The sequence below is a fragment of the Drosophila mauritiana genome, chromosome 2L (assembly GCF_004382145.1).
Source record: "Drosophila mauritiana strain mau12 chromosome 2L, ASM438214v1, whole genome shotgun sequence".
NCBI lineage: Eukaryota > Metazoa > Arthropoda > Insecta > Diptera > Drosophilidae > Drosophila > Drosophila mauritiana.
The window spans coordinates 18919259-18941885 of NC_046667.1; the positions used below are offsets into that span (position 1 = coordinate 18919259).

Here is a 22627-nt window from a genome sequence, read left to right on the forward strand (position 1 = left end):
TTGTTTTTTTGTATTATTTTTTTTTAAACCTTATGGGGAATTCCAGCAACCCATTTGTGTCATTTGCAGCTATTAATTCAGCACATTTTGGCGCGCCGGCTAAGTTCAGATAGCGATACCTAAATTTGTAACATTATTAACATAAGAAAAACAGCCCCAGATAACAAATTAACAGATGGCATGAAGGTAAGTCATTGTATGCTGACAATCTTCTTAGGGACATCGGAAAATGAGGTCCCTCGGTTATCTTCTTGAAGCCTTCTTAATGGCCAAATTCTGCAATTCCTATGACGCCTCAGCCTTTTATGGCAACGACTCAAATTCAGATTCAAATCTTTGTGCCGAGTGGTGTTCCGCCCAAACCACTCGGAACCGATGCACAGTGGTTCCCATTGTATGGGGAAAGCGGCAAAAAATACTTCTAGTTGAGGTAGACACTTGAAATTTAGCATAAAATGTTCTTATTTAGGAAAATTATATGTAAAAATCAGACGGATCGGACCACTATATCATATAGCTGTCATATGAACGAAATTAAGTGTTAGTATGGAAAACTTTTTTGTATTCAATTATTTTGCAACGAAAACTTGGAATTCTACATAAGAAATTAGTATACATATCCAGGGCGAGCTTAGCGAAAATTGCTGCTATAGGAACAATCAGTCGAAAATCGTGACTTTGTTTGAAAAATCATTTTGTCGCAAACAATATTGAATAAAATTGTTTCATTCATTTAATAACAACAAACACAAAATAATTTTATAGGTTATATACATTGATATATATATATATATATATATGTATATGTATATAATGTATATAACCTATATAACTAGATGTATATTTGGCCGCTTTCCCCATACAATGGGAACCACTGTGCAGTGCAGAGAATAGTTAAAAAAACGAACCCGCAAAGTAGGCAATTCAGAAGACAGAAAATGGTTTCTCTTATTTATTTATCATTCGGTTCTATGGTCTTTTCATGTCGAACGAGTAGCAATATCAAAGTGACCAACATTATTGATTAGGATTAGTGTCTGCTAATTGATTACGATCGCATTCTATTATCGTATCCTGTTCGGATGGCGTTAATTAAATTACTAAATTGACTCGGTTATACAAAGCACAGATGCACGGTAAGTAGGTGTACGGGTGTGTGTGTGTGTGGGGGGGGGGGGGGGGGGGGGTTTGTGCGTTTTGGATTGGGTTCGTAAATCGTATAAAAAACAGTATTATATGCATAACTAGAGTTTGGCAGCTGCGAATATCTTCATCCGAATATCTTGTCGAAGCAGGTGTGGCAGTATGGCTTGTCCTTCTGCTCCTTGAAAGTGCCCTTATTCAACTGCTTTAGGCAGAAGGCGCAGACGAAGTGTTCCGGGTGGAATTTCTTGAACATGGCCGTGATGCAGCGGCCGGTGATGGGTTTGGAGCACCCGGCGCACAGGGATCCTCGCTTGGCATGGTAGTGCGTCTCGCAGTACGGCAGTCCCTCGTGATCAAAGAAGGATCCTCCCTGGAAGGGCTGTCGGCAGTCCTGTAAGTGAACAAGTCCGAGGTAATTAATAAGTATTTTGAAAAGATATAATATTGATGACCAGATGTCGTTGTACCAAAAGATAGATAGTTCGTTCTAGGAATACTCAGGGTTAATCGTTTTTAGCCAGAACTAAATAATTGATAGCTAACCAACTCATTGCCATAAACATTTTTGGGCAACGCAGTACATAAGCACTAGAAATGTTTACTGCGCCTCAAGATCACAACCGCACTGTCCTGATCTTCAGTTGTAAGTATGATTATGTGTGCTTCGGAAATATAGGAGAGGTATGAGGATGATGTATTGTGGGCCAAATGGCGGTGCAGCCTCCGTCTGGGGCTAATTACGACCATAAATTAGTTGCCATACAGCATGACGGACCAGCAAACCGATCGAGAGCCGACAACATAATATTCGCTGTGCAAAATTTTACGCCTGGCCTGAAAAACCTAATTAGAATTTAGTCGAATCGAAAAAAAAAGTGACGAACGGAGGACTTTGGTACCCTGGGACCTGGGGCCCACTGTGCACGGCGTCGAGCTAATTGGAAAACAAAGATTGTACATTTCAAAAACAAGATTTGGGGGAAATTTAAATATGATAAATATATGAAAAAAGTGCGGCCAAGACATTTGTTTCTTGCTATTTACTTTTTTTCGGGGGGCTTTTGGAAAAACATATCAACAGCAGCAGCAGGAACAGCAACAATTGTATTCAGACAATAACATTTTGCGCACGCTTTTGGCCAGCTTCCAAAAACATGGGGCATTGGAGGTGTGGAGAGGTGGCAGGGGACAATATCATCCAACCGGCAACAGCGATCGAAACATGGAGCGAAGGATCATTGAGAACGTGATATCTGCGGCGGAAAAGCTATTTTCGGCTTTCACCACCTCATACAAATCAATCAATCCATAAACAACAGGTGCAACAATTTCCCCTTAAGCCATTTCATAATTTTCCTTTGTTGATCATATGAAAAGAAGCCCATAAGTGGGGCACGGCAACAAAAATAAGCCAAATAATCAATATCGATATGAACTAAAAATAAAAACCAAATACATATAAGGCACGAATTTGCAACACTCAATGGAGAATTTCAATTATGTGTCTTATGTATATATTTAAAGCGGATTTGCAATTCCTCATTGCAATAGCTTAGCTATTTTTAGGCACACTTGGTTAAAATAGTTAGCTCTATTTGAGTGAAATTGACGAATCGACTTAAATTTAGTCAGTCCAATCAATTCAATTAGCACCCGGGGGTGCCCATTAAAGACCAGCAATAAACAGTGCGAATCTTATGTCCATTATGGACAGATATATAGCCGAGTAGCAGGCGAAGCATATAAATGCTGACTACAACGTCAGCAACGAAAATAGTCTAGGCTGGTAAGAATTATTGCTTTCCCTAATCGAAAATCGAATCCACAATATTGTAATTTGTTTATCAACCGGATAGAAAGCAACAACAGTCAAGAACACACAACTGCGGAGGTGGGACAGCAACAGACACATGTGTCAAGGCCAGCAAACTGACACTGACCTTGACACGAGGTCCGGTTGGTTACGGGTGGGTGGATTCCGCCCGAAGGTCGCCGTCACCTTGAAAAGATGCGAACACTTTTCCACCACCACCCACCTCCCACCTCCTGTTCTTGCTTGCTTTAGTTGGTTGCTTCTTTTGTATTTTGGTTGTGTTTTAATGTGTAATTATTAAAATTTTATTTACAAAAACAAATTACAATATTGTGGGTCATTTTCATAAATGATTTTAAATTTAAAAAGTACCTATAAACTTAGCCTACAAAAAGAGCATAGAAAAGTTCAACAAGTCGGGGGATTAGGGTCAGGCTCAGGGACAGGGACAGGGGCGTTCAAAAAGACCATCATAGAGGGCTGCTTCTCAGGGACTCGCGACTCATGTTCACACCAGCGGCACCTGCCCCCAAACGGAGCGGGCCAGCTGGGCGAGCGAAAGGGTTGGGAAAGGGTTATGTTGCTGCTGCTGTTGCGCCTGCCACTGATGTTGCTGTTGTTCGTGCTGTGTTGCTCCTAGACCCGCAACGAAAATAGCCAAGACGGACGGCGGGCAGCTGTTTTGGCCGCGAGTTCTCCTCCTCATGACGCTGGTAATAAAAAAGTGGCACGCAGCTAGATACCAAAATGTATCTGAAGCCACTGCCGCCGGGTGCTATTTTCGTTTGGCTGCTGAACTTCAGCAACAAGTTTGCTGATGCTGTTGCTTGTGGATCTCTCCTACTCCTCCTCGTCGACGCCCACGCACTGTGGACAGACGGGCTTGCCCTCCATGGCGTAGAAGGACTTGCCGCGAACGGCCTTCTTGCAATCCTAAGGGGTATACGTGATCAGGATGAACGATTAAAATGGGCAATCATGGCCAAAAATAGCGAGGGGAAAAGGCAAGGTTCAAATCTTAAGGCTTTGCTGGCACATTTGGATTCCGAATGGTAAATGAAGGTCTAGTATAGATGTGTGAAATGCATATAGAGGAATCAAATGTGTCAGTGGCAAAGCCCCTGCTACTACTCCTTTCTTCAGGATGAAACGTAAATGGCATTAATTCTGGTTAGCATATCTATGTGAGAGGATAACGTACCCTGCAGACGAAACAATCCGGATGCCACTGCGAGTTCAGCGCCGAGATGTAGTTCTCCATGATGGCGCGGTTGCAGCCGTTGCACTTCGGGGCAAACATCTCGAAGTAGTCGTTGCGGCAGTACGGCTTGCCGTCGCGCTCATGGAATCCCTCCTCGCCGAACTGCTGGCCGCACTGGGCGCAGAAGAAGTGCTCCGTGTGCCAGGTCTTGTCCAGCGCCGTGACGCACTTGTCCAGAATGGCGCCGTTGCAGTAGGCGCAGCGCGGGCTGAACAGATTGTGGTAGTCCGGCTCGCAGTACGGGAAGCCGTCGCGCTCGAAGAAATTGCGGGTGCCCAACTCCTGGCTGCAGTGGTTGCACGTGAAGTGCTCCGGATGCCATGTTTTGCCCAGGGCTGTGATCACCTGGCCCACAATGGGCTTCTCGCAGGCATTGCAGCAGCCCTTCTGCACGGTATTGACTCCTTGGCGACTCATATTGGCCTGTAGATTGCCTAGCATAGAATCCAACTGATCCTCGCGACTGTCCTCGACGATGGTCGTCTCCTCGATCGTCTGGGTGAGATGTGCCTGCTGGCTGCCCTTGTTTGGTCTGGCGTAGTCGGTTACCGTCTGGTGCTGCACAGTAGACGAATGCTGTTGCGGATGACTGCCGTTTCCGATGCCGTTCGTTCCGTTGCTGACCTGGAATGATGGATAGCGATTCCAATTAGCATGCTATATCCCCAGGATCCTGTCGCGGTAGGCTTACGTCGATGTGCTTGCCTCGACTGAATCAAAAGTTGTGCGAGCGCTAGCACAAAAACTTTTGCTTTTAGCCGCCACCGCCGCCGAACACGAAAAAAAGAATCAAAATATCAAAAATAATGTTTCTCTTCCTCTTCGCACAGATTCTCCTGACTGAACTATATAGCTATATGTATGGCTGTGTGTATGTGGACCTCGTTGCGCACGACGCTCTCCTCATATGCAAAGCATTTTTCTTCTACGTTGACGTAGTTTTCGTTCATTGCCAAAAATACGAAAGAACGTTTTCCGAAGAACGAACAGCGAAAGGAGTGGGCGGCCAAGGGGGTTCTCTACTGCTTCTGTGCGGATCTTGTCTGTCGAGTCTCCATTTCAATATTCAATTTTTCTTTCATAAACTCTGCATTTTCATTGGGCGTGCTCGGGTTCTGCCTGCTTCGGCCTAACTAAGTAGAGACGCCTAATTGAGCGTCCTCTGGTTTGGGAAAGGGGAGGATTCGCATTGAAAAGGTGAAGTACGCATCTACTTAAATAATTAACAAACTTTACTTTACTGCCGCCTAGTTTAATTTTTCCCAATATCTTTGGATAAGCACAGCAGATTATAATTTCTTTATAATTAGTAGACGTCCTGGCTCTTTTTCTTGGTGCGTTTCGTCACTACGTGAATGATGACCCTTTCTTATTTTTATTATTACACTTTGTTAGGAATTCACAAACGAGATTGAAATACAGCTTAATTCCTTAAACACATAAAATATTCAAGATTCATTTCGAGAAACCTTCTTAGGCCTTTTTTTTATAAAAAGACATTTATTTATTAAATAGTACCGATTCAGATTTTTTTAGGCAGTGCATTAAAGACTTGCAAATCATCGTACTTATTAAAATGTTTTATCCACATGGAATGACTCTAACACTGTGGACAGCATTCTGCGTAGTGACGAAGCGCACCATATATTGAAATATTGTTAATATGTTAAGTAGACATAAATCGAAATAAATTAAATCGACCCTTCCCAAAATGTTATAGTCAGAGGAAGGAAGGAAAGATCAGAGTTATCAAGATTTATATACCCGGCCGCCCTTTCCAACGAAACTCCGCTCCTGTTTCGCCTGCCGCACAAATTTTAGTTGGCTTCAGCGTCGGCGAGGTTTTCTCATTCTAATATTTTCATTGCCTATTTTAAGACCCAAATCGTACACAGCGCAGTCGAACCACCGAAATCGTCGTTTGGCATGGAGTATAAAATGAACATCGACCAGCTGGTCAACAGGATTTCCCCATAAAAAGCGCAGCCGAGTGTTCGTTCGGCACACGTTTCCAGTCGTGGCCAGTGGACGGGGGAAAATCGGGAAAGGTGGGGAATCGAGGGATTATGAAATGGGGGACAGGAAGCTGGCACTGAGGAAATCGCGATCAATGAATGAACGGGCACGGGCAGGAGGAGGAATGGAAATGGGCGGAAAATGGGGATACGAATGCGGTTTTGAACGCCAGATGATTGTGGCAATGAAAGCGCAAACAAAAATATAGAGAATGTATCAGAGACACTGAAACACCCACAGCTAAATGGATCGCTTGGGTTATAGAAATGAAAGAAAATATAATAAAAAACGCTTTCGAAAATAGCCATGCAAATGATTTGCAATGAAAAACTATAGCAAAAGCGGTGTGCGCTGTGGAAAACGCGTTGACAAGTGGGTGAGGGGGCGGTTTGGATGGGGGTGGGTGGGCGACTAACTGTGCGTTTTGCGTGTGTTCGTGTGGGTAGGAAAAGCGCCGGGAAAATCCGACGGGCCGTGTGCAATATTGTTTATATCCGAATATATTTGTATTTTATTTTTCTCCCCCGCTCTTCTCCACATGTACAGAAAAAGAACGAGGGACCAAGAGGCTTTTCTATTTTATTTTCATATTTATCATATCAACAAAAGTCACGGACACGCCTGCACCCCGCCCTCTGCCCCCTTTCACCACCCTCGCGGTTGGCAGAAAATTGAAAATGATATTAAATAATTAACAGGCCCGACCGAGTATACTTAATACTTTTTGCATGCACGCCTGCCATTCGTCAATGACATTGAATTGCAATTTACTCGAAGTCTAAAGAATCCATTCACCCACTTCCCGCAAAAATGTCTGCTAATTTGACTGCGACGGCCATTGAATCGATTGCCAACAAAATAAAAGAAGTGTGCAAAATATTTTTCACTTAGTAATTAATTAATAATTAATGCAATCCGAATGCCTTGGCGACAAACTGACCATTCGCGGCATTCCCTGGCGACGTCTTGCAATTTCAAGGCACATGAGTTCAAGTCTCAGAGGGGGATGTACTCTAAACTTTTAGGTGTTAAAGCATTTAAAATATTTTATTCAAAATGTTAGGAAACATTCATACAGAATCGCTACTAACTGTCACATTAAGTAGTGAAATAAAGCAATTAATTACTTTGAGTTAGGCCACAAGAATTTCTTCAAATACTTTGGTAGATGCAAGTAGCTAGTAACTTTTAATATCAACTGAGAAAGATAGGAATAAATAGCATTAATTTTCTTTTACTGACATTTTTGAGTTACTTTCCAAAGATCGATGCATTTCATTAACGAACTGAGCCTTGACCCAAATTCATTCGTACGAAAGAAAGGAGCAGACGCATTGCAATTCATTTAACTAGATCATAAAAAACAAAACGGAAAAGTGGCGTAAAAAGGCCAAATAAATGCGAACGACATCTGCTGAAATACATCATCCGTATAGGCGTTCCGTTCGAGATGTCAGAAAGTTCTAAAAACAAATGTCGGACATGTGAAGGAAGGCGAATGGACACATCACCATAAGAGAAAAGCAGGCTAATCCAATTGAACGGAAACAATAATTTCTTGTTTGTATATCCTGAGGAGATGTGCAGTGCATGAAAGCATGAAAAAATACCTTTTTTGTTTACTCGATTGCCACCCAAATTGATTGATGCCCTAATGAGGCACCGATAGAATATAAAATAAACGTGGCCATGTGTAAATGCTGGTCTGGGGAAAAACTCAAACTTAAAATGTCTTGGCGCCGTGTGCAATAAATCGTGTGACAGTCCCTCGCCATCATAATCAGACTTCATTAGCCCAATCAATTTATGTGGCCCATTAAAGTATGCCCCGAAATCCACCTTCGCATTGCGTTGGCAGATGTCAAAGTCAAGATCTTTCTCGGCTGCTCTCCGAGTTCTCGAAGGGATCTTCCTCAATGGGTAGCATGGGGATCTATGGATCGGCGGTGTCATTAGATTCGCTTGGTTGCCTTGCGTCAGACGATTTGCGTTGACAAATAGATTCATTTTATGGTCTTTATTACAATTCACAACCAAACCGAGCATTGGGGCGTCTTTTGCTAAAAATAGCAAAATACATAGTAGAAAATAAGAAGGATCTAGTGGGTGGCCGCAAGTGGGACGAAAGACTTTGACCATATGCAATTTGTTTAGGCGCTTTTATAGTGAGCGTATCGCTACGGCAGGTGAAGAAAGTGAAAACATTGGCGCACTTTACAAAATACTTTTCATAATAATCTACATACAAATAGGCTTGGTATGCAATTGTTAAAAAACACTATAGATTGGAAAAATAATGTTATATAATTGTTTTCATTTCTACTAGAAATAATTTCAAAAATAATTGACGATGATGCCTAGTAAATTATAACAATCTTTTTGCCAATACAATATTAGAAGCCAGTAATTAAATATTTACATATCGATATTACAAAACCTGCAAGATAGTCTCAAAAACAAAGAAGTTAAAGGTTTGAAAATATTTCAAATAGAACATCTTAACCCAGAGCCCAAGAGCTATACTTTATTTATTAAAAAGAATTTATCAGAAGAAAGAGTTTCTAACCCTATGGGGTATATAGAATATTCTTGATTATGCTCACTAGCTGAGAGGATCTAGCCCAGTCTGTCTGTCCGTCCGTATGAACTTCAAGATCTTTGGAACTATAAAAGCTGGAAAACTGAGATTAATCATACAGATTCTAGTGACGCAGAGGAACACTATCCCTGTTACGCTAGCGCCCATATGCTTAGATTACTCGGGTGATTCTTTACGTTATCAATATTTATCTACGTTCCAAAGATGATTCAAATCGCGTTATCTGCTTGCTATAGCAATCGGTTTGCTGCTTGCAGATGTTCATCTAATGTCCTACATACTGTCAAGACATTGGAAAACAATAAGCACAATTCATTTTAATTTTTACAATTTAAACTATAAAATCGATTTGTTTTACAGACTAACATTGTATAGTCATATCATAAACCAACCATTAAAACTCATTACAGCAAGTATAGCATTTCTGTGTTTTGTAAAATAAATATATAGCATATATTCGCTCAAAGTGTACTACAATAATTGTTCATTCATTAGACACGACAAATTTCCCCGTAGGTCATGGCATACAGAAGATATCGTAGGATATCTCTATTAGAATGATTTTGCAATGACTTTTACATATAAGTCTTTCATATAAGAAATTGTGGATAAATTACAGTTTATGCGGAATTTTATCAATATCCAAGCTAACAATTATCAATGGTCAGAGGACTTACCTTGAAGTCGGAGAGTGAAGCCATCAGATCATCTAGTTCCTTGGTGGCCTGCGACGTATAGGCCTGATGCACCTGTTGTCCCGGAACAGCATGGTTGGGCGTATAAGAATCCTTCTGCTGCACAATTTGCTCCTCGACAGTGCCAACTGGAATAGGACAAACATGTTAGTCCACAATGGAATAATTGAGTTAGCCTGTAGTTACATACCTGGTCCATCCGGACCCGTCAACTTCTCCGTCTTCGTTTCCCGAACGGTGATGGTGACATGGCGTCCCGGCGTCGGAGATTTATGCGCAGATCTAAAAAATATGAGGTCAGAGTTAATACCTTCATAATCTATTATGTCTCATTTGATCAGCTTACCCGTTAGGAACAGCATAGATGTGAGCATTGTCCAGTTCATTCAGCAGGCTGTCCACTGAAGGACGCTCCTCCACGGTGGCATAACTATTCATCGTATTGTATTTCGAGACTGGAGTACTGTAGTTGACCGGTACATCGATTTCTAAGGAGTCAACAAAAAACCAATTAATGTCATACAAGAACAGTTTATATGGATGGAATTAGATTAAGGAGTCGTTACTAAAGCAAAACATACATACTATGTAGTTACAAGACGCTTCAATGTACATAATTCTGTTTAAAATGTATTTTAGTATTTTGTGGCTAATTGAACAGTGCCATAAATTACTCAAGCTAATGTACAAACCAATATTACAAAGAAACCGGTAGTTATGTACATATATACGGACAAACTAATTAACTTTCCTAACTTAGCTCAAACTACAAAATGACAAAGCGGACTGAATATGCATATGAAATTGAAATGCTGTAATCCGATATAAAATTGGAGTTTTCCTTACTCTGCAGATCCTGCAGCAAGGAGTCCAGTTCTGAGAGTCCTGTGTTTGCTCCCGCCGCCTGACGTGGCAGCGATCCCTGGTTAGCGTATCCCGGAGTCGTGGAGGAGCCATTAAAATCATGTCCTGCCGTTGGAGAGCGTGTCTCTACGCTGTAGTGCTCTTGATACTACAAAAAAGTGGAAATATTCGAATCAGTATTGATTTCAAGCCAATTATTTTAGTATACACTCACCACCTGGGGCTGGGCTTTGCCTCTGAGACTTCCATAACCTGGAGTGTTGTCCACGAACTGCTGTTGCTGCAGAGGTTGATGCTTGGGCTGGACAGTTCCATATTGCGGCTGGGGCTGCTGCGGCTGGCCTGGCACACTGTTTTGCAGGTCGGCTAATAGAGCATCTATAACGAAGAAGGGTGAAACATTAATATATATCACGAACGAATAATACAACCTTTGATATTACTCAGAACTTTCAATAGGTTTCGCTTTTTAACAAATGAGTCTATCTCTTGTTCTTTTTTAAGATATGACGCTTTCTTTTTGATAACTCAACTCGGCACTTAAGTCTTAAATCGTTTTATTTTGTGACTCGTGTTTGTGTTACACATTAAATTTTGAGGAACCAATACCCAGATTATCGTAATCCCCATAGTTGGCCATGGCACTGCTTCTTCCGGTATGACGCAGGTATTTTCTATTTAAATTCCGAACTTGAAGCACCTGTCACTGCTCCTCTGACGCATAGTCCGTTGTTAACTAAACGGAGATCCGACTCCGTTGCCTTCGTTTGCTGGCACATATCTCCAGCAAAAGTTTCTGATAACATTTTGTTTGTTTTCTTTTGTCTTGAGCGATATCGCACATTACCCACAATTGCTAAATAGGTCTTCTTTCTGGTTTGTGTCTAGAGTAGATTGAAATTGAGCGAAGTAGAAAGCTTGTTTTGAGTTTAAAGAAAGAACCATTTTTGAAGTTAGAATGATAATGGCATAGTCCTAATTAGATTCTGTAGATTCTGCTTAATCTTGAGGTCCATGCGGACAGACTAATGTCTAAATTGAGGCAGCTAGTGATTACGTTTATGAATTTAAATAGTTTTGTGGAGTCGAAAAAATTTCATTCTACATGTTATTCTTGATTAACTTATATTAAAAAATTATGATAATTTTTTGAAGATCAACAACGAGTCTGTTTTGAAACACCTGCCCAATGAGCAGCTGCACTTCAACTTGACCCTTAGCCCCCGTCGAATTACACCTTCAGCGACATCATTATTAACCCTTTATCGCCCACACGCCATTTGCTCCCATTGAACAAACTTACCCAGACGTCTCTCGAACTCGCCCACTTTGAAACAGTCGCTGAGGGGCGAACTGTGGAACGACGATGATATCAGTTTTGAAGACATTTCACGCACTAAATTTGGCCAGAATCGATGGAATCGAAATGTATTGCTCGATTGTCACTTGTTTGCCGATATGCAAATATTTCTTGGTTTGTCTGGACCACTATAAACGGTAGTTAAGTTAAATATTTTTACCGGCACAGCAGCAACAACAACAGCCGAACCGAAAGTTCAGTTGCCAACTGACCAAATTAAAGCACCGAAAACTCAATCAACTCGGGGCCAAACAAAGTCAGGCCAAAAGACACCCACACTGCAGCCCAAAACTAGCGAAACAGCGAGTATGAGGGTGATTATATACATATATATATATATCTTTACATACATATATAGCACATACATAGTTTGGGAGCGGGGGACCTAACATCTACACACAATTTTTGATTCAGTTTAGGTGGGACGAACTTGTCGAACGGGCTAAAAATCGCACCAAGTCAAGAAATATCGCATCTACACGATGCCATAATATCTTTCAGTGTGTTCGTGTTTCTTTAATGTACGTCCCATGAAAACATATTTGATCAAAATAATGCTGTTTGCATTCCTCTCGCCTGCCCCCAAGATCAATAAGGGGGAAGGGGAGTAGCTAAGTAAACATGATAATAGCGCATGAAAAATCGAGAAAAACGTCAATAATTTGAAGGAAGGGATGTTCTACAGAGAAAAATAGAAGCATTAATCATAATAGCACTTTAGAATTTGTATCTACATTAAGCCAATAAAATAGAGACTGTTTTAAAATATTTAGTTATGTTTAAACATAATAAAAATGAACACAAATTAAATTAAAATGTTAAAAGAACTAATGAATCAATAAATAATCCTTTTATTAGTATAACAGCTTGGAGTACAGATCTTGAAATTGCTTATTTATGTATATACTAAATCTCAAATAGTTTTTCTTTGATTTTGAAGTTGGTTCGCTTGCTGGCGTGCAGAAAGCATTAGATTGAGGGCGCTTAAGCTGGCTTTGAGGCGTGCCGAATGTATCTGTTGGATGTCTCGTATCATCCGCTGTCATACAATCGCACTTAACGCCATTTACTTGACCCACCCACAGCAACAAAAACAAGCCAAAAAAAAAGAAAGAAAACGAAAGAACACTAAAACAGCAGGAAGACATAACAGCAGGCGATTAAGCTATAAGGCCACCAAATAAATCAAACAAATTTCGAACATTCCGCCCGAGAGTTCAAAAGTCGGGGGAAAGAGTCGGAAAAGGCACACCTGTAACTGGGCCAATGCCAAAAGCTAGAACAAGAAAATCGAGTGGAAACTCAGCCACAGTGTGCCTTTCTATCGCTCAAATTATGAGCTTTTCTTTACTACACATATGTATGTACATATGTACATATATATGAAAAGGAAAATAAGGTGTGACGCGATTCGTTCGTTTTGGCAAGCGAATTCATAACACGTTCGTATGAAAGTGATCAAGAGGCGATATGCTCGAATTTATATTCGAAAACATTTGCATTATTGGGCTAGAATCGGCCAAATTATTTCGCAATATCTTTAAAAATAGTCCAAAACCGAGAGATCGAACATGTGGTTGACGAGCAAATCACTCGAGGCACAGGCACCAGGCACCATATGTGGGTCTCCGTACTCCCACTTCCATGACTTTCCCGCTGGGATCAGACGGGGGGATCGTCTATATATAGGACAGGGCAGGGTTATCAGAACGTCACGCTCCACTGGGTCAACGGGTAAGGAGGGCCGACAAAGAAGACGAATGGGATTTTCAAATTTATGGTGCCCGAAACGGAAATGATTCTTTTTAAATCGCATGGACACACAAGCAAACAAATATTTAAGATCGGTTAAAGATCGCTGATTTATTGTGATAACACAATGATGCATTTCAGGCGAGAAAATATTTAAAATAACTCAAAGTTCTACATCAAAATTAAAGCAAATATTGCAATCAATTAGGTGAATATGCGAACATAAATACTTGTTGGAAAAACTAATTTTTAAAGATTTTTTCTATTTCTTAAGAATCGAAATGAAGTTAATTTGATCTAAACACAAACATTTGAAATATTTGTATTAACTGAAGCAGTTGGTGACTATTTAAGAATCGAGAGTTTGGTAGCACTGTCCGCTTTAATTAGTTGTCTTTAGCGAGAGGGCACTGTAGTGTTCCCTCTGGGTGCCAGAATATATGCGTTTAATAAGCCACTTGATTGCTTCACGAGGAGATATTTCATCAAGAGCACATTTCACACATTAGCTTCGAGGAATGCAACTGGCAGAAGCTACTGGCTTGATTAAAATGCAATTAAAATCAATTAACAAGCAGTAGTTGACTGCAAGAGGATTTTATGGCGGAGTTGCACTCAAACTCGGTTTTCAGTGAAGTGATGGTGGGAGGGTGTGGCACGGGGAGGGGAGGGAGGCAGCTGCACATGACAGCTGTTGAAATTTTGAAACTGACAACTTGATGCAGCGAAGGAGCGAGCGGGAGAGGAGATGCAGAGAGCGTGGGTGAGAGAGGCGGATAAATCACGCGAATTCGAATTGTTGCTGTTGTTGCACTCCGCCGTCTGCTGTTGTTGTTTCATTGTTGACATTGTTACATATCCACGCATGTATGTGTGTTTGGTTTTGTTTAGCTCGTTTTGGGAGCACTTTCGATTTTCATTTTGGCGGCTTGTTTGCGGTTTTTGGTTTGTTGTTGTATTGCTGATCGATTGCGGCTGCCTTAATTAAATTCCCGCACACACACATACACCCGCACACCCGCGCCAAGACTTCACACATACGAGGCGCAGCAGCAGCAGCAGCACACAAATTATTTTCGCTCGGCAAAATCTTAAAATCAACTGAACAAGAAGATCGACAACAAATTCCGTCGAAGCTGAAGCTGCGCGAAAGCGGTGGAAAAAAAGCTTTTGCGACGAAGATTTGAGATTTTCTCTCTTGAGTGTTTTTCTTTGCGTTGTGTTCTCTTAAAAGAGAGAGAAAGAGTTAAAGAACTGTATTATTTGAACAGCTGATTGTTGATTCTTGTAAGAAGATCACAAAAATAACACGAAGTTACCTTTCAATTATAATTATTATTAAAAGTACAAACATTAAGTCAATAATATTAAAATAGGAAAGAGCTTCTTGAAAAGGAAGAGTTAGTGGTAATTGTGTTTGTTTTCTGACTTACACCTTGTGGTAAACTCCGAAATGTAGAAACATTAAAACGATACAAATATACAAAATCTACGATCAAACGAAACATCAAATATACAGTTAACTTTCCCTTTCCGCAAGTGCAAATTGTGCAAAAGTGCAAGTGCAAAATGACAATGTCTTTCGTTACTATTTTCCGCCATTTAGTGGATTTAGTAGAGGCTGGTCAGTTCTTCGAGTCGCACCCAAAACCGTATATACAAATGGAACTTATGTGCCCCAAACATACTTTGTAATCAATGGTTTATATCATTTAATTTGAATTGTAATCATAACCAGAATAAATATTACATTTCACTTCACATTATATATTGATGATGAAGAGAATTATGCTCCGATCATCGAATGAGCCTAATTCTATATGCAGCATAATATTGATATCTCCCTAAAAGTTACCACAAAATCGATAAAAATTTCTTGGAATTTCTGAAAATATATTTTTCCAAGCACAGGTGTTGAGTAATTATTGCCGCTTGTTGTTGTTGTTGCGTGAGTTAGTGTGTCACACAAGTGGTGGCGCCACCTGGCGTCTGCCTTTCGCTCTTGCCTTTTTACTCATTTCCCGAGTGTTTTGCCGGTTTTTTTGTTTCACTAAATGAATGAATCACTTGACTTTGAAAAGAAAACTAAAATTAGTATTTGTATAACAACAGCAACAGCAACACATAGTCACAAATTGTTATGGCTTTTGTGCAGAATTAAGTGTTTTGTTTTATTCTCTTTGATTTGCTTCGCTTTGATGGCGATGCTTTTGCACAATTGATTATTTTGGTTCACAGATATTAAAAGGTTATCAGTATAAGAGTTTCCTTATTGGTACAATCAATAATACAAATAATAATTAGGTGGCCCCGACCTGTGACAACTCAAAGGCATAAAAACGGGTTCTGCTTTATCGATAAGCTCTCAACAGCGTTGTATCAAAGACACTAGAATAACAAGATGCGTAACGGCCATACATTCGTTTGGCACTATGCAGCCACTTTTTTGGTGAAGGCCAAATTTGCTCTCTTTCCGCTCGCTCACGTTGAGAGCGTAAGAAATATAAAAATAGAATTTGCTTGCTTGTGTGAGTAAAAACAAGAGACGAGAACGCGTATATGTGTGCGTGTTGTGCTAGAAGACGATTTTCGGACCGAAATCAATTCTGATCGAAGAAACGAATTTACATATTTGGAGTTGTGGCCAATTTCGTAGCAATATGATGAAATAAAATAAAAATTCCCTGACTATTATAATAATTATTATAATAATAATTAAAGCAAATACAAAGGAAATTATTATAACTACTGTAATTTGAAACATAAATTTTCGAAAAAGAAGACATAACATTGAGAAATAAATATTTCATAAAAATAATAATTATTTTTTAATTTCATAAAAAAATAATAATTTTATTAATAAATAATAAAAATAATAATTTTATTAATAAATAATAAAAATAATAATATTTCATAAAAAATAATAATACGTAGTAGAAAATAAAAATTAAAAAAATAAATAAAAATATGAAAACAGTTCGTTGCAAAAGTCATATCGTCAGGCACGAAGTGCGGACACAAGCACTCAACAATCATTGTCTTATTAATTTTTCTCACGCCGCAAGCTGAATACCCTAATGACAAGTATTCTAATATAAAGTCATTTTAAAAATTTATTTTGTGATGTACATAGATTCGTCTATTACTATTTCTAAGCTTTATTTAAATAATAATAACGTTGAGGCAATGCAAAACAAGAATTTTTCGCATGGTGCCAATTGATAAAAAATAATATAGATTTAAAGTCAACGAACTTCTAAGGTGAAGGGCATATTTTGTCAAATTTACAATACATGAGCATACGTGTGCACACATACAGTTGTATGCTATCACTGTATGCGTAGAAAAGAGCTGTTTGCTGTAGCGCTCTCCGCTCTTTCTCTCTCGAACAAAAACTCAAGAGAGCCTGGAGCCACCTCTAGAGCCACGGCCAAAAAATCGCGTGCCAAAAATTTGTATGGCCGTTACGCATCTTGTTATTCTAGTGTCTTTGGTTGTATACCCTTTTGTTATTTGACCAACCCAGCTTCCTCGGTATCCGTAAGGCCCACTTTATAAGATAAACCGCCAATGTAATCAATCAATCGGATCTCAGATGCCCTGAGGTTACCGCCACGGCAATTAGAATATCTTGCGTAATGCCAACCTAAACAGGTGTATACTGTCATATTGAACACTACGAGACGAAATTGTAATTCGAAATTAGAATACTACAACATATGGGATCAAAGAATACGAATGTCAGCTCATAAGTTGATATATGCACGAATAAATACTACAGTTTATATAAGCTTACATTGAATAACATACATAATAAAATAGCCAAACTGAATGAAAATGAATTCAATTGAAAATGTTCTTTACAACCAAATCGATCTTTTCTTTTCTTCCACAGCTCTGCAGATATGTGCCACCTTATCGTTGCGAAACGCACGTTATTCTCACGGATTGCGCTTGTATCTGTTGCCAAAGTGTCGTGTCTGGCAATAAATAGAACACGAGTCGATTGGAAACCACTGACGCCCACCGACGCTACTTGGATCGGCTGCCGACTCAATGGGAACAATGATCTAATGATGCAATGATCCAATGATCCAATGAATGAAACGCGTAGTAAGGTCAGCGACTACCAGTCTACAGATTGTAGAATGGAACCCACGCCGCAAAACTCGAAAGACTGAGGCTTACCGATTTTCATGTTTGCACTCAGTTAGTTCACTTGCTAAACAAATCCGATGAAGACCGCACAACGTCGCAATGCAAACTGAATGGGGAATATTCAAATCGTGTGCTGACAACTGGAGAATACGATGCGAGTGCAATAGAAGGTGTTAGGCTGGGTGCAATTAACATTACTCCAGCCAGATGTAAACAGACAGGCTATGTAAATACACTGCACGAAAATACGGGGAGGTGTTTCGGCGAGCATAATGAATAAAAAATAGAAGCTATAAGCTCCTATTATACATTTTTTTAGCTTTGCTTTGGGCTTTGCCAGTTACATTTTTCTTGTTACTTTAACACGCACAACATATTTTTCTGAGTGCATAAATGTATAGGCAGTGAAATGCTCGGGGCAATACTCTCGGAAATGTAAAAGTTAGCAACAAAATGCTAAATTTGTTTACCTTACATGCTATGCACTTGTATACACTGTCTATTTGATTGCGTCATCTGCTGGGTGTTTGGAGAGCAATTGCTTACATATACTTTAATGGCGATTTGCTATGATGCCTCATGTTTTGAAATGCTCGTGTTTTCCATGAAATGTACCATTTTTGGAGTTCCAAGTTGGAACTTCCAACATTTTTATTGATCAACGCCGAGAAGACAACTTCTCCTAAAAGAACTCGTTTCATTTGCAAATGAGATCCGAAAAGTATGCTACACTTTCAAACTTTAGTGTCTACGATCGATAGAGCAAATTAAAATCATAGTTAAATATTAGAAGTACTTTAGCATTACGAGAAGAGGGGAATTATAATTTGGTATGTGGTAATACGTTCTGTATTTTTTTTTTAATGAGCAACAAAAACTCAGCAAACACTCTTTTGCAAGCCTTTTCAATGCCAACAGATAAAAAATAGAGCGAGCGGAATAAAATGAATGCCTCAAAAAATTAGCAATTTTAATCAGAATTCTAGGGGATTTCAAGTCCAATAAAGCCCAGAGCCTCAGCGCGAAAACCAGAGACCTCCGAAATGCTGAAGCTCACGGTTCTACTAATTACATTGCTGGTCATAGCAAAAACTGGATGGACTCGCGAGAAGTTCTCCATACAAGTACACGAAGGTAACAATATCTATGGTGTATCTAAGCTATATGATATGTGAATATCTTCCTTACATTTGTCACAAGGAAATACTTTTGGTGCGCTCCTCAAGGCGGAACCCTTCACCAAAATCAACGATGGATACTACTTCTTTGGCACGGAGTCCTTGAACTGGTACGAGGCCTACGAGAAGTGCCGCGAATTGAACTCTGAGCTGGTGACATTCGAAACGGACCAGGAGTTCGATGCCGTCACGGCTTTCCTGACGGCCAACGGATCACGGCTGACGTACTGGACATCGGGAAACGATCTGGCCAAGACTGGCAGCCACAGGTGGTTCACCAGTGGCCAGCGCATTAGTTCGCTCAGGTGGGCAAGGAATCAGCCGGACAATGCTGGGCAGAGGGAGCACTGCATCCACCTGGGCTATATCTACAAGGATTCGCAGAAGTTCGAGCTGAACGATCGACCCTGCTCCCAGGATGCAAACAGTTTGTTTAAGTATATATGCGAAGCTCCCGAAATGGAAACCATTTCCATCGTGGTGTGGAAGTAGAGTGCTTCACAAACCTATTCCACTTCAGATGGTTGACTATTTAGTTGTGCCATAAGGGGGAAACCACCTGAATACTTTTTTCTTGAGCAGCCATAAAATAAAGATAATAGCTCACAAATCAAAGGTTTTGTATTTTCTTAAGATAACCACTGAGCAAACCGTAAACTTATCTCGCACTTCTGCAAATATATAATTGGGTATAAAAGGCGGTTATACTTGTTACATTCTATGAGTAATAGGAAAAATGCTGAAGACAGTGGTTCAACTTCTCCTTGTTGTCGCCGGCTTTGCACCAGGATTCGGCTACGACAAATACACCACCCACATACAAAATGGTAGGATGTCATTCATATTCATAGAAACGTGATTATATCCTGATTATGCTCAACCTTCCAAGGAAACCCGTACAACTTGACCGTTGACATGACTCCCTTCATCAAGATCAACGGAAGCTACTATGTTTTTGGACAGTCCAGGGTCAATTGGTATGTCGCCTATGAGGACTGCCGCAGGCTTAAATCCGAACTGGTGACCTTCGAAACAGCCGAAGAGTTTGACGCCATTGCCGCGTTCTTGAATGCCCGGGGAGATCGCTCCGAGCACTGGACCTCCGGCAATGACTTGGGCAAAACCGGCACCCACTACTGGTTCTCCAATGCCCAACTCGTGACCATCAAGCGTTGGGCGCCCAAGCAACCAGACAATGCTGGCGGCAGGGAGCATTGCATACACCTGGGCTACATCTACAACTACTCAACGGAGTTCCAACTGAACGATCGACCCTGCCACGACGACGCGAGTAGCTTGTTTAAGTACATTTGTGAGGCTCCGAAGCAGGAAACTATATCTATTGTTGTTTGGAAGTAGAGTATGTGCCAATATATCACAGAATGATGAATGTTCCTATTTATTGCTCTACTATGTCACACATTGTAAGTGATATAAAAGTCTTAACTATCAGTCAACAATTGTTGAAAGGCGCTATCAGCCATGTCTGTCTGACCAGCTCAAGCGATTTCCGAACTCTTAGTCAGTTGCGAACTGAAGCTCGAGGAATGATGATCAAACTACTCCTGCTGTTCCTGGCATGCTGGAGTGCGCTTCCCTTGGAGGCATCTCCCTTGGGTAACCGATGTAAGTACTATAGTTATTACTAAAACTTATAGAAATATCTGATATTTGCAAGGAGCTATATCTTATATCGTTACCAATGTTTCTTATTAGATAACCTAGAAATCGGTGGAAAGCAGTACTACATTTCGTTGGCAAAGACCAACTGGTTCGAGGCAAGCAATCACTGCCGTCAGAATGGCGGATTTCTTCTCAATTTGGAGAGCAGGGAGGAACTGGAGCTCCTTAGCCCCCACCTCCATCCAGCCTACAGCTATTGGCTGTCCATCAATGACCTCGGCGATCGGGGCGCATACGTGTCGGAGGCCACTGGTCTAGAGGCTCCATTTCTTAACTGGTCCGCCGGAGAGCCGGACAACAGCAGTGGCCAGTGGGATCGATGTGTCGAACTCTGGTTGTCGACATCCTCCTTCCAGATGAACGCCCTACCATGCTATAGTCCCGTCGCCTTCATTTGCCAGCTTAACTAGTATCAAAATCTGGACTTCAAAACAACTTGTTTTCTAATTGATTGAAATTATAAAACTGCCATTTTTCTTAGCTAGCAGATACTAAAGGGTTGGACTTATATTATGGTATGCACTTTTAAATATTTCATGGTAAGTATTGGGGTATACTTATATGATATATACTTACATCCTGGCAGGATACCCTTGCTGCGAGCCGTGCGATAGGGTTGCCTAGCACCCGGATCTATCTTCCCGTACATTGTTCTATCCATGGTGGCGATCGAGATTCACTTGCTTTTCGCACTGATTTGATTGAAACGTTAATGATTAATCGAGAATATGTTAAGTGACATTTTATGTTCCCCAAGCAGCTCTGCAGGTTTGGCTGACTATGTTGCACTGCGCCACCGGCAAAATGTTTTATTTGAAATATTTATAAGCGCATTTTTATTTTTGGCCTTTCGGGGCTCTCGACGACGGATTTGTCGTTTTTGCTTGCGTTGGGTTAGCCTGTCAGAGAGTGGATATTGTAGTTGTCGTCGTCGAAGTTGTCGTTGTCTTCGCCCGTCCATCAGAGCTTTGCCCCAGTCCACAAAAAAATAAAAAAATCGAAAGAAACTAGTTCCCTGCCCCCGTGGAAGTCCAAGTGACTTAATGTTGGAAATTGTTGTCTGGGGAGTGCTTTGTGCATTCGAATTTCCTCTATTAATTGACTGCGACTGACAAAATACCGCATTAAAAGATTAAAGGGATGTGGCGAGGTGAAAGATCGGCGATCAAAGCTGCATATATCTGAAAGACACGAAATATATCTACTGGTAATGTAAACATATTCTGTCAGTTCATCATGCTTCAAACTTAAATTGATTAGGAAATTGATTACCTAAATCAATACTCGAAACAAAGATATTTAGCTAAGTCAATGAAGTCCACTGTCAAATAGGTCGAATGATCTTTATCTCAACTGATTACTCTACTTAAGATGCAGCTCAATCTAAACGTATCTAAAGATCAAAAAGATAGAGAAGTCAAAAGTGGTTCTTTATAGAGTAATCACTGAAGATGCACCTCAATCTAACCGTATCTAAAGATCAAAAAGCACAAACAAGAGCGATAAATCAGACCAATGGACACCAAAAAGTTGGGAGCGACTCTGACTTCCTAATCGCACAGTGCGTGGGTGAATCCCAATAGATGATCTATGCAACTAACTCAATTTACGATGGCCTGTAGATTTAGTTGAGCCAAACGGTCTATAAAGACAGATTTATGGAACCATAAAAATACCAAAACGAACATGCAGGCCACATTTTAGATTTTCGTTCCAAACAAATAACGACACATTGGAAAAAGGTAAAAAATAATAAACATAAATTCACCGAACAACTCAAAGCGAGCCGGGCCAAAAATCGAGAAGGGAACGGGGAATCAAGGTTGCCAAATTACGTCAACACCAATGATCGCCAACTAAAAATATCCAAAAGAAAAATAAAAAAAAAGCATTTCTAGCAAATCAAAGGCGACGTTTCGTCGTCTAACGAAGGGAGGCTAAACTGGGAAAATCGGGCGAAATTAATTGAAAATACGAGAGATTTCCGCAGATCGTTGCCAAAAGGAAGGGCAATAGGAAAAAAAATCTCACTTTCCTTCCAGATCTTGGCTATATCCAAGTCCAAATCCAAATCCATTTACCTCCACACCTGAGGCATTACT

At 40.4% G+C, this 22627-nt stretch overlaps 4 protein-coding genes across 7 annotated transcripts; 3 read left to right on the plus strand and 1 right to left on the minus strand.

Moving 5' to 3' along the window:
* Positions 1 to 939: 939 nt before the first annotated feature.
* Positions 940 to 21387, minus strand: LOC117135276 (leupaxin). Of its 3 annotated transcripts, none has more exons than XM_033295441.1 (9): positions 14548 to 14601; positions 11698 to 11882; positions 10609 to 10772; positions 10377 to 10542; positions 9877 to 10018; positions 9721 to 9812; positions 9513 to 9658; positions 4161 to 4844; positions 940 to 1537 (listed from the first exon to the last, which is right to left on the minus strand). In XM_033295441.1, exons 2-9 carry the CDS (start codon positions 11780 to 11782, stop codon positions 1271 to 1273), a joined length of 1746 nt encoding a protein of 581 aa, XP_033151332.1. In that variant the 5' UTR covers positions 11783 to 11882; positions 14548 to 14601; the 3' UTR covers positions 940 to 1270. The 3 variants fall into 3 exon arrangements, with proteins under 3 accessions (XP_033151332.1, XP_033151333.1, XP_033151334.1); XM_033295443.1 differs by lacking the exon at positions 940 to 1537 and adding an exon at positions 3254 to 3892 and having other exon boundaries at positions 14548 to 14602; XM_033295442.1 differs by lacking the exons at positions 11698 to 11882; positions 14548 to 14601 and adding an exon at positions 21102 to 21387.
* Positions 18681 to 19446, plus strand: LOC117135280 (C-type lectin 37Da). 2 transcript variants are annotated; one of them, XM_033295449.1, is made up of 2 exons: positions 18681 to 18824; positions 18891 to 19446. In XM_033295449.1, exons 1-2 carry the CDS (start codon positions 18708 to 18710, stop codon positions 19332 to 19334), a joined length of 561 nt encoding a protein of 186 aa, XP_033151340.1. In that variant the 5' UTR covers positions 18681 to 18707; the 3' UTR covers positions 19335 to 19446. The 2 variants fall into 2 exon arrangements, with proteins under 2 accessions (XP_033151340.1, XP_033151339.1); XM_033295448.1 differs by having other exon boundaries at positions 18687 to 18798; positions 18865 to 19446.
* Positions 19579 to 20232, plus strand: LOC117135279 (C-type lectin 37Da). The gene is made up of 2 exons (XM_033295447.1): positions 19579 to 19669; positions 19732 to 20232. Exons 1-2 carry the CDS (start codon positions 19579 to 19581, stop codon positions 20199 to 20201), a joined length of 561 nt encoding a protein of 186 aa, XP_033151338.1. The 3' UTR covers positions 20202 to 20232.
* On the plus strand, positions 20214 to 21007 carry LOC117135278 (C-type lectin 37Db). Its single transcript, XM_033295446.1, has 2 exons — positions 20214 to 20468; positions 20559 to 21007. The coding sequence occupies exons 1-2, from the start codon at positions 20225 to 20227 to the stop codon at positions 20933 to 20935; spliced, it is 621 nt and encodes a 206-aa protein (XP_033151337.1). The 5' UTR covers positions 20214 to 20224; the 3' UTR covers positions 20936 to 21007.
* Positions 21388 to 22627: the final 1240 nt, after the last annotated feature.

Excerpts from the sequence above, each read along its gene's own strand:
- LOC117135280 (XM_033295449.1), top strand. The coding sequence starts at position 18,708 with ATGCTGAAGCTCACGGTTCTACTAATTACATTGCTGGTCATAGCAAAA. Across the intron at positions 18,825-18,890 it reads ATATCTATGGTGTATCTAAG|GCGGAACCCTTCACCAAAAT; the intron begins CTATATGATATG and ends GCGCTCCTCAAG.
- LOC117135279 (XM_033295447.1), top strand. The coding sequence starts at position 19,579 with ATGCTGAAGACAGTGGTTCAACTTCTCCTTGTTGTCGCCGGCTTTGCA. Across the intron at positions 19,670-19,731 it reads CACCACCCACATACAAAATG|GAAACCCGTACAACTTGACC; the intron begins GTAGGATGTCAT and ends CAACCTTCCAAG.
- LOC117135278 (XM_033295446.1), top strand. The coding sequence starts at position 20,225 with ATGATGAATGTTCCTATTTATTGCTCTACTATGTCACACATTGTAAGT. Across the intron at positions 20,469-20,558 it reads ATCTCCCTTGGGTAACCGAT|ATAACCTAGAAATCGGTGGA; the intron begins GTAAGTACTATA and ends GTTTCTTATTAG.
- LOC117135276 (XM_033295442.1), bottom strand. The coding sequence starts at position 21,186 with ATGGATAGAACAATGTACGGGAAGATAGATCCGGGTGCTAGGCAACCC. Across the intron at positions 10,543-10,608 it reads GCAAAGCCCAGCCCCAGGTG|TATCAAGAGCACTACAGCGT; the intron begins GTGAGTGTATAC and ends ACTTTTTTGTAG. Across the intron at positions 1,538-4,160 it reads CGGATTGTTTCGTCTGCAGG|GACTGCCGACAGCCCTTCCA; the intron begins GTACGTTATCCT and ends GTTCACTTACAG.